Source organism: Eretmochelys imbricata, chromosome 5 (assembly GCF_965152235.1).
Source record: "Eretmochelys imbricata isolate rEreImb1 chromosome 5, rEreImb1.hap1, whole genome shotgun sequence".
NCBI classification, from domain to species: Eukaryota; Metazoa; Chordata; order Testudines; family Cheloniidae; genus Eretmochelys; species Eretmochelys imbricata.
In genome coordinates, this window is record NC_135576.1 from 29,810,989 (window position 1) to 29,826,896 (window position 15,908).

Consider the following 15,908-nt stretch of genomic DNA (forward strand, 5'->3'; position numbering starts at 1 on the left):
TAGGATGTGAAAGACCCCTCTTCTAGTCCCTCCTCCTCCTCCTGTGGGTGAAAGAAGGAATTTAAACAGGGCTCAGTGGTCATCTCTCAAGTGAGTGCCCTAACCACTAGGCTATAGGGTCATTCTAAATATGTCCCTGCCCAATTATTTAAGTACTGTATCACATTATTTAATTAAAATGGAATTGTGTCAATAGGCGAGACTGAGGAAGACCCACACCAGGCTAGTCCGCAGCCTAGTGGTTAGGGCACTCACCTGAGAGGTGGCTGATTCTTGCTGAAATTCCTTCTCCCTCTCAGGAGGAAATGAGGAGGAGGAGGAGAATAATGACCTCTCTCAGAACTTTTAGCCCAGGTGTTTAGGGTACTCACCTCAGATGTGAGAGACCCAGGAGCCAGTCCCCCTGCTCTAATGACGTTTTTAAATTGTGTATCCACAGTGGAACAAATGCCACAGGAGAGACTGAGGAAATCCCACATTGGAACATCCTATAGTCCAGGGGGTAGGGCACTCATCTGAGCCAGAGGCCTTCGCCTCAAACGCAAGGGGAACTTGAAGCAGGGGTATCCCATAGCCTAGGTGAGTACCCAGGGGAAATTGAACTGGGGGGTTTCCCATTCCTGGGTGAGTATCCTATCCACTAGACTAAAGATTATAAGGGAGAAGATCCTCTTCCCCCAGCTGTTTTTGCTTTGGGTCCCACATAATTTAAGTGGCCAAATGTCTATCTTCCGGCAGTTTCTGGACCACAACTAGAGCTAGGTGCCTCCCTGCAGGGCAAACTCTAGGTACCCATCTCTAAGAGAGGAGTGAGGCTTAGTGCACACCCCTCTAGGCAGCATCTCCCATTGGCTAGCTTAGCTGGCTCTCTGCCTAGTGTACTGACTTTGTGGATTGCATTCTAAAGTGCTTGTCTCTCCCCCACTCATTGTATAGAGAGCCTAGGCACCTAACTCAGGCTTTGTGGATCTTGGTGCTGTTTCTGTGATTTTCTAGGCAGCTAAAATGTAGGTGCTGTGGTTCTCGGCGTTGCAATGCCTAAGTCCCTTCATGGATCCCATTCAATATATGTATTCACTCACTAAATGACACAATTAATTACCTTGTTTCCTTTGAGGTAGACTCTTGACATTTGGTACACTCATACTTTCTAGGATGTTGAGAACAGGAAAAATCCCAAAAGTGAAATTTGACTTTTCCATCCGTTATCACCAAAATGCCATCAGTCATTTCATGTATGCAGTTTAATTGTAGCTGTGTTGGTCCCATTATATTAGAGAGACCAGGTGGGTGAGGTAATATCTTTTATTGGATCAACTTCTATTGGTGAGAGAGATGAGCTTTCGAGCCACTCTGAGCTCTTCTTCAGGTCAAGTCTTGAAAGCTTGTCTCTCTCACCAACAGAAGTTGGTCCAGTAAAAGATATTACCTTCCCTACCTTGTCTCGCTAATCAGTCATTTCAATCAGTTTCCACCCATGCAAGCACCCTTTTTATGTGGCAACAGTTTAGAAATATCACGAGGCCTCCAGTTTGGAGAAATGAAATGTCAGCTAGGTACACACATATCTCTGTAGGAGTATGTGGAAATCAAGGTTAACGCCAGCATTTCTAAACAGACCAAAAGAGAAATCATTTTCCAACTGACATGTGGACTGTGCTGGCAAACATTAGTAGCATAGAACAAGTGAGCCATCGTACTCAAATGGAATCTATGTGAGCATTTTATTTCTAAAAGCAGATTTTCCTAATTTTTTAATAGTGAGAGAGAAGACAAGTGGGTGGTAGATGGTCACTGATCATGCATTATTTTGTTCACTTGTATGGAGCAGGGAAGAGAAATGAATGCCCTGATCCCAGCCCCTATCCTACCACAGGAGTAATAACTTTATGCATGTGTTTGCAGGATTGAGGTCAAAGGCTCTGTGTGACTCTGGCAGACCAGATGCCAGCCTATGTCAAAGCCCAGGGCCTCACTGAACACTAACAAGTGCATAGCTGGAAACCAGTCTGGCTTATCTCTGGGTTAGTATAGTTTCTTAGAATATCTGTATCCCATGGTATAAAGTTACATTGAGTGTTTGCATTGTAAGTCTCTGTAATTGTGTAATTCACCAAACAGGAAACGAAGCATTAATTAGGGTAAAGTGCCTGTCCTGCACAGAAGATGTCCATCTGAAGGCAAATGAGGTATTGTGTAGCATCAAAGGACAGAGACTTCATTGATTGCATTCCTAACTTCCCCCAGGAAGGGCAGACCTATGCATGAACTCATCCCATCAGCTTCAATTTTGGGATGAAGGGGATAAAAATCCCTGACAAGGGTCTCTTTATGCTGTCTGGACTCTGAGGGGCAAAGATTCCTAAACATAAGCAAGAGATCCTAATGCTGCTTGGCACGCGACAGACCTAAAGGAGATATAGAGCTGCTTATTATATAATCTTATATCACCTTTTTAGATCTAAGATTGTAACTCATTTGTGTGTGTATGTTTCCTATTTTAGACTTGTAAATAACTCTAATTTCTTTTCTTAGTTAATAAATCTTTAGTTTATACCAGATTGGCTACCGGTGTTGTCTTTGGTTTGAGATCTGAGTACAATTGACCTAGGGTAAGTGACTGGTGTTTTGGGACTGGGAGTAACCTGAATATCATTGTGATTTTTCATGTAAAGTCACCATCTACTGCACAATCCAACTTGCTTGAGTGGCAAGATAGACTGGAATGCCCAAGGGGTCTGTGACTTCATGGTGAGACTGATACAGTGCTTTAGGAGTTCACACTTGTTACTGGTTTGGTGAAATCTAATTATAGAACATATAACCGGTTAGGGGTTTCTGCCCTAATGTTTGACAGTCTTCCCTGAGGTTGGCACTCAGAGACAGCATGACACCCTGACTGAAGCCCATTGAAGTCTTTGGATCCAATCCCAATGAAGCAAACGCACCAGCAGTAAGAAGACCAAAAGTAAAAGCACCTTTTATCAAGGAAAGCAACAACATGAGAGAAGTAAATCAGTCTATTAATTCTTAATGCTTATTCAAACCTGTGAAATGAAACAGGAGCAAAAAAACCTTTTCCTCTTAGCTATACATAACCAGCAATTCAGGTGGTGGGAAGTGGCTGTCACTGAGCCCCTACAAATATTTTTTTGTAAAAACGTCAGATATTTTAATTCCTCTTTGACATCACAGGTATTTCTACACGTACAAATCATAGTAATATTATAAGGTACCCATTATGAAGCAGGTAGAATTGAACAAGTAACAAAGTGTTAGAGTTCACTTAATGAACATATGGCTGGAGATGAAAAGAGTCTTTGCATTCTTTAGGTTACTGCATCTTTTTCTGACAAAATCCTCCTCTTGTGAATCCACTGCTTGGAGACATTTAAGGCCCCAATTCTACAACTATTTATATACAAGCTTAACTTTGTGCAGATGGGCAGACTTGACTTCATTGGGACAGTTCAGGTATATACAGTTTAAAAAGTAAATCGTTGTGAGATCTGGGCCTAAGTCTCCACCTTCATCATCTTGAATGCAAATTTAATAAATTAAAATAAATTGAATTGTTCCTATTATAGCCTTTTATTGCCTATAGTGTTTTGAATAGCTACACAAAAATGAAAATCATATTATTAACTGTAGACAAAGACTAGTTAAATACTCACTGAAAATGTTCCAGAGGGATGACTGATAAAATTTAGGATTTTGTATTGCTTCGTTAACCTTTCTCATATACATCCTAATTGCTACCTTGCTTTGCTATTGTTCATCTCTATAATTATACTATTTAGCTCTGGAAGGCAATTTTTGAGATCCGGATGGTATTACAAACACCAATTTTTATTATAGTATTCTTATTTTAGCAATCCCAAAGTGCAGGAGTTAAAAACAAAAAACAAGCCCTGTATTGTGTGTTTCATTCTTCAATTTGTATTTCTTGATCAACTCTGATTTAGCAGGCTGTAAGCTTTTCATTTTTTAAAAAGTTTTCTTGAAAATGATTGTTGGTAAAATGGTAAAACGCTCATACAAGACTGACTTTACAGGAATAAAATGATGTTGGATGCAGAAATGATTTGCCAACATTTGGATTGCACCCTCAACAGTTTGCGGATGACACTAAACTGGGAGGAGTGGTAGATACGCTGGAGGGTAGGGATAGGATACAGAGGGACCTAGACAAATTGGAGGATTGGGCCAAAAGAAATCTGATGAAGTTCAACAAGGACAAGTGCACAGTCCTGCACTTAGGATGGAAGAATCCCATGTACCGCTACAGACTAGGGACTGAATGGGTAGGCAGCAGTTCAGCAGAGAAGGACCTAGGGGTGACAGTGGACGAGAAGCTGGATATGAGTCAACAATGTGCCCTTGTTGCCAAGAAGGCAAATGGCATTTTGGGCTGTATAAGTAGGGGCATTGCCAGCAGATCGAGGGACGTGATCATTCCCCTCTATTCGACATTGGTGAGGCCTCATCTGGAGTACTGTGTCCAGTTTTGGGCCCCACACTACAAGAAGAATGTGGAGAAATTGGAGAGAGTCCAGCGAAGGGCAACAAAAATGATTAGGGGACTGGAACACATGAGTTATGAGGAGAGGCTGAGGGAACTGGGATTGTTTAGTCTATGGAAGAGAAGAATGAGGGGGGATTTGATAGCTGCTTTTAACTACTTGAAAGGTAGATCCAAAGAGGATGGATCTAGACTATTCTCAGTGATAACAGATGACAGGACAAGGAGTAATGGTCTCAAGTTGCAGTGGGGGAGGTTTAGGTTGGATATTAGGAAAAACGTTTTCACTAGGAGGGTGGTGAAACACTGGAATGCGTTACCTAGGGAGGTGGTGGAATCCCCTTCCTTAGAAGTTTTTAAGATCAGGCTTGACAAAGCGCTGGCTGGGATGATTTAGTTGGGATTGGTCCTGCTCTGAGCAGGGGGTTGGACTAGATGGCCTCCAGAGGTCCCTTCCAACTCTGTTATTCTATGATTCTAACAGGTTTCAGAGTAACAGCCCTGTTAGTCTGTATTCGCAAAAAGAAAAGGAGTACTTGTGGCACCTTAGAGACTAACCAATTTATTTGAGCATGAGCTTTTGTGAGCTACAGCTCACTTCATCGGATGCATACCGTGGAAACTGCAGCAGACTTTATATATACCTAAGTCTGCTGCAGTTTCCACGGTATGCATCCGATGAAGTGAGCTGTAGCTCACGAAAGCTCATGCTCAAATAAATTGGTTAGTCTCTAAGGTGCCACAAGTACTCCTTTTCTTTTTATGATTCTAACATTGCCCACAATGCGAATAACGACCCTGTCCAGCATGTACTCATAAACAGGATGCTTTATCTTCCCCTCCAACTCGAAAAAGTCCCTGGAAGAAAGCAGAGGGAGGCGGCATTGGGGGGAGGGCTGCTGACCAACTGTCCAGAGGTGGCAGATGCATCCTCATTTCCGTCCACCTTTAGCCCAGGGGCCCTCCCTGAACTTGGCCGAATGATTTTAACTGTTTCCCTTTAAATTGCAGCTCAGAGCACGCGCCGCGCACAGCCTGCCGAGGAGCCCGGGTGAGGCGCTAAGGAGCGGCTGGTTTGCACAGCCCAGGTGCAGTAGGTCTATGGGGGATATTAAATGTACTGGATAACCGATCTCCTAGCTGCTAACCCCCGGCACTAGAGAGCGGGGCTCCCCTTCGCTCTAGCCCGAAGAGCCTCACTTTATTGTGAAGTCCTGTGGAAACGCTCTGCAATACCCAACATTTTCCTCTAGTCGGAGCCCGCTAGCCCCAGGGAAGTGACACGCACTAACGCCGGCTCCTCACGGGCTGGGCAGGGAGCGGAGCTCCCGGGAACGCAGGGAGTCACTTGTCCATCTCCAAGCCTCTTCCCCTCCCCCGCGGCCCAGGAGCCAGCCGCTAGGCTCGGCCGGGCATGAGTCCCTCTTGAAGCCCCCGCCCCCCGGCTCCCACCCCGCGCCACCCCTCTGCAGGAGGCTGCCAGCCGAGCGGGGCGCAGGCAGCAGCAGCCATGGGGCGGCGAGGAGGCGGCCGCTGAGCGTCCCGCGCCGGGACGAGATGGGGGGAGGCGATTAGCGGCGCCGCTGCTGGGACCGGAGCTCCGTGCACGGTGGCGGGAGAGCGAGAGCCGCCCCTGGCGCCCCGCGGCTGGGAGCTCGCTTGGAGCAGTCAGGTACGGGGTAGCTGGGCTCGCTCCCCTGCCGTGCGCGCTCAGCCTGCGCTGGCTTTGCAGGGCTGCCTGCTCGCCCGCAGGGCTGTTGTTCCGCCGGCGGGTGTAATCCGATCCGTCCCGTGCAAGCGGGGGTGTGGGCAGGGGGGTCGCTCGGGGCACGCTCGGCCCTGCTGCTGCGCTGCTATTTTTAGCGGCGAACGCCTGGAAGTTTGGACACGCTGGCGAGCGCCGCGGGCCGGTACGGATGGGCCCCGGGCTGAGCCCAGAGCGGGCTCCCTGCGGCGGGGAGGTGCGGCGGCGCGCTGGTGAGTGCACCACGGGCGGGTCCGGGGCGCCGCTCCCCGCGCGGGGCTGGGCTTGCGGCCGGGCGCGCGTTGCCCTGTGGAACGCCTGGCGGCGAGGTGCCCGCGCTCTCCCTCGCCCCGGCCGCCCACAGGCAGCCCCGCCGGGGGCGGGGGGGGGGGGCTGTTATCGGACAGCGTGTGAAACTCGGGAAAGTTTGGCCAAGCCCGCCTGAGCCCGACAGCGCCTCGGCGGCGGGGAGCCGGAGCCTGGGTGCCGCTGTTCGCGGGGCGCGCAGCCCTGGCCCACAGGGGGGTGGGCAGGGCGCTGGCTGGGCTCAGATGGTAGGTGACGCGAGCCGCGCGTGTCCAAGCGGGAGCGCTGGCCCTGCACAGGTTTGTCGGCTGTTTTGTTCGCTGTCCCTTGGCCAGGCTTGTGCCCATCTCCGCGCCCGGTGTAGCTCTCCCTGGCCCGTGCTAAGAGGGGTGCCGTGGTGGCTGTAGTCAGTGCGGAGAGCAGGTCCCAGGTGGACACAACGTGCAGTGCAAGCCCCGGGGCGATGCCGGTGGGTGCCTTGCTCCCTAGGAGGGGGGTTGGCCGGGAAGGGGAATCTCCTTTTGGCTTGGCTACAGAGGCAACGTGTAACTGTTGATAAGGGGGCAGGCGACCACCCCACAGCGTAGCCTCGGCATCTACAACCGAGGTTTTCAAAGAGGGGGTGCCCCAGTAGGGGGGTGCAGAGGAACGTTTGGGGCAGAGGCACCAGGCGGGGCTCGGGGAGGGGGCGGTCTCACCTCAGCGGGCCACCCAGCCCATCTGGTGGGGGGCACAACCAAAAATTTTAACTCAAAGTGGGGTTATAGCTTACAATTGTTGGTTGTGTCTCCCTCCCGCCCATCCAGACAGGCTGAGTTGCCCCCTAGGTGAGTCGGGGTGGAGATGGTGGTCTCTCCCCCAGCCCTGCGAGAGCTGGCCCGACTCGGCCTGAGTGTTCCAAGGGGGGGACGAGCCCCACAGTTAGAAACCCTCTGATAGAAGTTGTGCTAAATGGAAGGCAGGGTGAGCCCCACTGCAGTGTCAGGGGAGCAGAGCCCCTGCTATAGGAATGGGAGAGCGGCCTCTGCCCTGGGAACAGGCCTGGGGTATTCGCCCCAGGGTGGTCTGCAAAGCAGGTGGCAGGAAGTGCTGGGACTCCAGCAGCAGGGAAGGAGAATAAGCCCCAGGTAGCAGGCTCAGCTCATAGCCAACCGCCCTACTGCTTCCTCCCTCACTGTGCTGCTCGGGAAAGTGGTGAGTGCTGATGCCAGGGAGAGCCACTGGATGCTGGCCATCTTGGGGAAAGGCATGCCTTGCCCACTCCCATTGCTCTGGGGCTGTGGGGCAGAGTCTGCAGCAGCCCCTCTAGATGGGTCCTCTCCAAACATTTAGCTGTTGCTAAATGGAAGGTAGAAATCTGGGGGGAAGGGGCACATGACCCTGTGTCATCCCCCACCGTTGCCTCTGCTTGGCTAGACTGCCCAGCTGTGGTGGGAGTTCTGGTCAATCTCTCCAGATTTAACACTCTCCTTCCCCCACATTCCCCACTGCCCCAAGTTTCTTTATTACAGTTCTTCCTGTGAACATATGTATTGCTGCTGTTATCTTGTTATAACAAATCAGAATCAAGGCTATAGCCAGGTGGAATCACATTGGAACTCAGAGATTGCCGGTCTTCCTGTGACTGGGAGTGGATGTGTCATTACACAAAGTAAAACTATTTCCCCTTGTTTATTCTCTCCCCCCCCACCCCCGTTCCTCACACATTTTGGCAACTGCTGGAAATGGCCCACCTTGATTATCAGTACAAAATGTTTTTTTTCCCTCTCCTGCTGGTAATAGCTCACCTTACCTGACCACTCTCATTACAGTGTGTATGGTAACACCCACTGTTTCATGTTCTCTGTGTATATAAAATCCCCCTACTGTATTTTCCACTGCATGCATCTGATGAAGTGAGCTGTAGCTCATGAAAGCTTATGCTCAAATAAATTTGTTAGTCTCTAAGGTACCACAAATACTCCTTAACTCAGTATGTTTAATATATTCAACCACAGTTGCAGTTTGCTCCTGCCATATCTCAAGGAGCAGCCCCATAAAGACACCATGGATCACACATTTGCTCTGTTATTCCAGTTTAAATAGTTGTAATAACTTAATTGAAGCCAATGGAATAGCTCTCTTTTACACTGGTGCAAGTGAAAGCTAGTTCTTAACAAATCCTCCTGTCAGCCTGCCAGCAAACATTTAATAAGATAAATCAGAAAATTTCATTGAGAATATTTGTGAAATTGATGGACGTTTAACTTGAATTTAAAAAAGACTTTTAAATACCTGTTCACTCACCTCAAAGCTGAAAACACTTTTGGACATAGACCTAATTGGAACAGATTTGTGATGAGATATTGAAAAGATTTGTTTGAGACAAGGATGCTGATGTAAATGACACTATTTAAAATATGGAGGGAGGGATAAAGGGAATTGGAATTAAAATGTCTTGTTGAATCTCATCGAACTACATGAATGTTTATTGAAAGCTGTCCCATCTAGCTTAAAAAAAGAAACCGATTTAAATAGGAATGTTCTATCTTTCATCTCCTCCACGTTATCTCAGCCTCGCATGCCAAGAATTGCAACATGTTAGTTAATATATTATGCTGGTACATTTTAATTATAAAGGGTGTGCAAACAAGGCAGTTAGTTGTCTTTTCAACTTTTAATGGGTTTCCCTGGGAAGCCTGCTGTAGAAAGTGCAGGTAAATGTTCACCTATTCAAGTGAGTCACCAGTGTGGTTTTGTTTTGTTTTGTTTTCCATTTGAGCTGGAATTATTAATTTATCCATAGTGGTAAACTTTTAGAAGTAATTGCTAGCGATAGGCACCTGGCAAATTCCCTAATTACTACCATGCATTGTATTTTACTCTTGTCCATTATCTTCAGTACTGATATAATTCTGTCTTTAACACTTGAAAATCCTACTAATATTTTTGTTTTAATGATGTACAACAGCATCAGTTGGTATCACCATATGTGGAGTTTTGCTATTACAGTCCAAGCGTCTGATCTTACACACACTAACAAAAGTAGTGTTCATAACTGCAAGTGAACCATTGGATCCCTTACCGCTGTGGGAGGCAAAAAAAGCACTTCCTCCAAAGAAATCTTCTTCCTCCAGGGTGGATCTGGAGCTGCCAGAAGCCTAACCCCCCTACCCCACTGAGGTGTGGAAAACAGAAGTTCTCACATGGGGCAGATTCTGCTCCCATACTCCTGTGAAGCAGCACTTTCCTCCACAGTTAGCTCCACTGATTTCAGCAGGACAGGGCAGAATCTTACCCTCAGAGTGTGGGGGAAGCAGGATGGAATAAAGAGAGAACAGAACAAACGGACCCCTTTTCAAACAGCCAGGGGTGGGATGAGAGCCCTTCTAGCCAGTAGTCTGGAGACTTAAAAAGTGTTTTCTTGTTAGCACAGATCTTGGGGATATTGGATTTATAAGGTTTTTACTTCCAAGTTCATTTTCCTAGGACTGTGCTTAATTTTATGTAAACATATTGTGACTGGTTCCTCCTGGGGTGCCACCTTGAACTGGGGTACCACTGAGCCCCCGACTCACCAGTCTGGCTTCCCTCTCACACTGTACAGCTGTGACAAGCTGCAAAGCCCTCCAGTCTATAACTTTCACCAGGTAGGGGTTCACCCAGCTGCAGTTACATGCGGGCTCTCTGACCAGCCCCTGCATAGGAAGGCTATAGCTAAGGCAACTCCCAGCTCCTCAGGCACTCCCTCTCCCCCCAGAGTATAAACCCAAAATGATACAGTCTCATAAAATTCACCCCCTCCCGCAATGCGGAGAGGAATATGCAACAGCCTTTGCCCCTAAGTTATAATTCCCACACACTTCACTCCAATTCACCAGTTTAGATAAAGCAAAAACAAGTTTATTAACTATAAAAGATGGATTTTAAGTGATTATAAGTGATTGCAAACAGATCAAAGCAGATTACCTAGCAAATAAACAAAAAAACACAGCTTAATTTATTAAATAGATTGGATATGAATAACAGATTCTCACCCTAAGAGGTGATATAAGCAGGTTGCAGATTCTTAAGGGGCAAACTGCACTTGCTTTACAGCTTGGAATCCCCAGGTGTTTCAGTCACAGGTAGAAATCCCTTTAGTCTTGGTCCAGCACTTCCCCCAGTTCAGTGTTTGTTCCTCAGGTGTGTGGGGAGTGAAGAACACCAGATGATGTCACTCCCTGCCGTATATAGCTTTTGCATACAGTGGAAACCCTTTGTTCCCAAAGCTTGGTTCCCAGACCAGTCTGGGAAAAATACTGACATCCCAAGCTGGAGTCCAGAGACATGTGGTCTCATCACATGTCGTTGTAGAGTCCTAGCAGCCATTGCTTGGAGGCTGTCTGTTGCGTTCTCACGAAGGTTCCCCAGGTGGGAGATAAGCTTCTCCTAAGGCCTATTATTTTTTCCTGATGGCCCATGGCCCTGAATAGGCTCTTCCCTACCCACTATCTAGACCAGTGCTCTTCACTATTTTTGAAGTGGGGGCCACTTTGGCAAAAAAACCTTCAATATGAAAGCCACATCAACTACTAAATTAATGCCTTGTTTACTGCTCCTTAACAATGTAATGTTACAGAGCCACTCGTGTAACTAAAACAAAGTCTACGTGTACAGTAAAACTATACTCCTTTTGTAAAATAATAACCAGGAAAATATATGGAATTAAAAAGGCAGCTATGCGAGTAAATCTTTTAAGAGCAGAATAATGCAAAACTTACTTTAAAAACTGGATGAGTGAAAGTGTGTCTGTTCCTCCTTGACTTTCTTCATGCAGTATTTGTAATCTGTCATTGCAATCGTAGTAAGGCAGTCCAAATGTTCATTGGTCAATTTGTTCCTCTGTTTTCTTTTCACCACTCTGGCTGGGGCTGAGGGCTCTAGGGTGGAGCTGGGGATGGGGGGTTCGGGGGCTCAGGGCTGGGGCAGAGGGTTAGGATGGGGGGTGAGGAGTTTTGGGGTGCAGGCAGGAGAGGTCCACAGCAGTCCTGCAAGCCCCAACTTTCTCCCCTCCTCAGTTCCTGCCCACCCCCTACCTGCCTCCTCTCCAGGTCCCTGCTGTGTGGCCTTTTAGAGCTGCTGCACGGCTATTTATAGCCTAGCCACACTTAGGGTTGATGGGAGCCGCCACTGGCTCGCGGGCCTTGTGATGAAGAACACTGATCGAGACTGAAAACATCTTGTCTAGTGGGTGTTACCCAGGTGTAACTACATTTTAAATACAGATACATAGTCAATATTCATAACTTCAGGTACAAAAACGATACATGCATTCAAATAGGATAATCATATTCAGCAAATCATGACTTTTCCAGTGACACCTCACATGACTAATCTTACATAAAATAGATCATAGTTATGCCATACTCATATCATAATAACATCACTGTGAAGAATATGGATGGGGTGCAGTGTCACACATATATACTAATTAGATGTGACCCTTGCTTTTATCAAGTTGCTCATGAAGCTGTTTATTGCTGCAGAAATGACTAGTTGTTGATTTATATGAATGGAAAACCTGTCTTATGAAAGGAGACTCAAGGAGCTTGGCTTGTTTAGCCTAACTAAAAGAAGGTTGAGGGGAGATATGATCTCTCTCTATAAATATATCAGAGGGATAAATATCGGAGAGGGAGAGGAATTATTTAAGCTCAGTACCAATGTGGACACAAGAACAAATGGATATAAACTGGCCACCAGGAAGTTTAGACTTGAAATTAGACGAAGGTTTCTAACCATCAGAGGAGTGAAGTTTTGGAATAGCCTTCCAAGGGAAGCAGTGGGGGCAAAAGATCTATCTGGCTTCAAGATTAAACTCGATAAGTTTATGGAGGAGATGGTATGATGGGATAATATGATTTTGGTAATTAATTGATCTTTAAATACTCATGGTAAATAAGCTTAATGGCCTGTGATGTGATGTTAGATGGGGTGGGATCTGAGTTACCCAGGAAAGAATTTTTTGTAGTATCTGGCTGGTGAATCTTGCCCATATGCTCAGGGTTTAGCTGATCGCCATATTTGGGGTCGGGAAGAAATTTTCCTTCAGGGCAGATTGGAAGAGGCCCTGGAGGTTTTTCGCCTTCCTCTGTAGCATGGGGCACGGGTCACTTGCTGGAGGATTCTCTGTTCCTTGAAGTCTTTAAACCACGATTTGAGGACTTCAATAGCTCAGACATAGGTGAGGTTTTTCGCAGGAGTGGGTGGGTGAGATTCTGTGGCCTGCGTTGTGCAGGAGGTCAGACTAGATGATCATAATGGTCCCTTCTGACCTTAGTATCTATGAATGCTCATGTCACATTTAGAATATCAATCGGAGAGTCAAGTTTCAGAGTTTGGAATGTTGCATATGTTATTCCAAATGCCAGATTTTCATGGATAGAATATATGTGAGGAATTCTTGGTACTTAGGAAGGTCTGTATTACATTGACCATTTGTAAATGTTCCAATGCCTAAAACACTGCTAGACAGACATTGTTGCAATTTCACTTTAGGTGGGAAGCAATAAGTGAGCAATAACAAAGAATAGAACGGATGAGGAATGGGTTACCACAATGCAACTGTGTGGTTACTCAGCTAAGTATGCGCATGTTATGATGGTTCAATAGAAGATTTGGGTTTCTTTTTAGTTAAAAGATGTCTTATTGGCTATCTTTTTATTGGCATGACCAATGAGGTGACTGTGTAGGAAGGATTTGAATGAGGAAAGAATAATGGTCTGGCAGAGCAGAATTGGGATGGTGTCCTAAGGTAAGGGTCAGTGTGGGAAGAGCAGGTCAAGGGGCATTGAGTCTGCCATTGCTGGGAAAGTGCTGGAGGCAGAAAGTATCGTATTGCATCAGCCTACCTTGGCAGGAACAGACTAATATTGGGGCTTGAAGGAACACTTTGTGCTCAGATTGTTTACCACAGGTTGTTTACTGTATATGAATCCTGAAATACAGTGGCTGCTTACTTACAGATCGTTTTGATGTGTGAAATGTAGAACACTGCCTATTCTTAAGAGATTAATGCTCAGTGTATGAGAAATGGACTCGTCACATAAATGAGAGAGGCCATCCCTTCCCAAAGACAGATGTTTTCCATATCTTGTTGTCCCAGTGTATGAAATGCTAAATACATTTAAGCAGGTGACCTTTTAAAAAGGAGTCACAGGAAAAGAAACAATAAAACATGTAGTTGATAGTAACTTTATTTTTGTTAAATATCTTAGAAAACAATATAAACTTCAGAAAGGCTTAACAATACTTATGAGCAGGTCTGCAGGTTTGTCATGTTGTTGAAAATGTCAGACACTGGGACTTCTCTGTTTGTCTGTTACTTCTGAGCTGGAAGGCTCTATGTGGGTTAACTCACTGGCCTGGTTCAGATGGGAGGCCCTGAGGGAGGGTCAGAGAGTGAGCCCACGCCGCACTTATCCTGAAGTTTCTCCAGTGTCCTGCAGGGCTGGGCCCAGCTCCCTGGTCCAGGTGTTACGACCTGGCACATGGAATTGTAGCACCTTTCACTCAAATTTGGCCTGTCCATCCCTTCATCATGATGGAAGGTCATCTTGGGCTAACTTGAGTGGTGGTGTGGCCCTGGGCACCAGGTTGCAACACCTGGAGGAGGACCAGAGACATCCCAGAGGAGTGGACAAGGGCAAATATAGTACCTATCTCTGAAAAGGGGAAGAGGGACAACCCAGGGAATTATAGATGTCATATTAACTTCAGTACCTGGAAAGATAAATATTAAAATAATCAATTTGTAAGCATCTAGCAGACAATAAGATAATAAATAACAATCATTGTGGATTTGTCAAGAACAAATCATGTCATACTAACCTAATATCTTTCTTTGATAGGGTAACAAGCCTTGTGGATTGGAGGGAAGTAGTAGCTATATCACATCACGACTTTGATAAGGTTTTAATACTGTCTCACTTGACCTCATAAACAAACTAGGGAAATATAGCTTTAGACTAACCTAGTATAAAGTGAATGCACAACTGGCAACGTTTCACAGGCTGGGAGGGCATATTGAGTGGGCTCCCCCAGGGACCTGTCCTAGGTCCGGTTGTATTCAATATTTTCATGAATGGTTTGGTTAATGGCATAGAAAGTACACTGTATCGTTTGTGGATCCTACCAAGCTGGGAGGGGTTGCAGGCACTCCGGAGGACAGGATTAGAATTCAAAATGATGTTGACAAACTGGAGAAATGTTCTGAAAGAAATAGGATGACATTTAATAAGGACAAATGCACTTAGGAAGGAAAAATGAAATGCACAAATAGAAAATGGGGAATGACTGCCTAGGAAGGAGTACTGCAGAAAAGGATCTGTGGGTTATAGTGGATCACATATGAGTCAACAGTGTAATACTGTTTGAAAAAAAAAGCGAACATCATTCTGGGATGTATGAGCAGGAGTGTTTGTAAGCAAGACACAAGAAATAATTCTTCCACTCTACTCAGCACTGGTAAGGCCTCAAGTGGAGTACTGTGTCCGGTTCTAGGCACCACACTTTGGGAGAAAATGTGAACAAACTGGTGAAAGTCCAGAAGAGAGCAACAAAAATGATTAAAGGTCTAGAAAACATGACCTATGAGGAAAGATTGAAAAAATTGTGTTTGTTTAGTCTGTAGAAAACTGAGCAGCAATGTAACAGTCTTCAAATATGTAAAAGGTTGTTAAATAGAAGAGCATGATAAATTGTTCTCCTTAACCACTGAGGACAGGAAAAGAAGTAATGGGCTTAAATTGCAGCAAGGGAAATTTGGTTAGACATTAGAAGTTTTTCCTAAACTGTAAGGGTAGGTAAGCCATAGAACAAATTACCTAGAGAGGTTGTGGAATCTGTGTCATTGAAGGTTTTTAGGAACAGGTTAGACAAACACCTGTCAGGGATGGTGTAGATTGGGGTGGGCAAACTTTCTGGCCCGAGGGCCACATCGGGGTTGCAAAACTGTATGTAGGGCCAGGTAGGGAAGGCTGTGCCTCCCCAAGCAGCCCGTCCCCCCCATCCCCCTCCTCCCACTTACTGCCCCCGACTGCCCCACTCAGAACCCTCCAGCTATCCAACCCCTCCTTCTCCTTGTTCCCTGACCACCCCCCCCCCGACTACTCTGACCCCTATCCACAACCCCGCCTCCTGACAGGCGCCCCAGGACTCCCATGCCTATCCAATCCCCCCACCCCGCCCCGTTCCCTCTCCCCTAACCGCCCCCCCAGACCCTCCGCCCCATCCAACTGCCCCTGCTCCCTGTCCCCTGATTGCCACCAGGAGCTCCTGCCCCTTATCCAGCCCCGAGTCCCCTTACCATGCCGC

At 46.5% G+C, this 15,908-nt stretch overlaps 1 protein-coding gene across 1 annotated transcript in view; it reads left to right on the forward strand.

Annotated features, from left to right (window-relative positions):
* The first annotated feature begins 6,438 nt into the window (after window positions 1-6,438).
* The window catches only part of GHR (growth hormone receptor), a 207,707-nt gene continuing 198,237 nt past the window's right edge, over window positions 6,439-15,908 (forward strand). Inside the window, exon 1 of the mRNA XM_077816261.1 lies at window positions 6,439-6,499. Within this exon, the coding sequence (XP_077672387.1) occupies window positions 6,439-6,499 (61 nt within the window). The remainder of the gene's footprint in view (window positions 6,500-15,908) is intronic.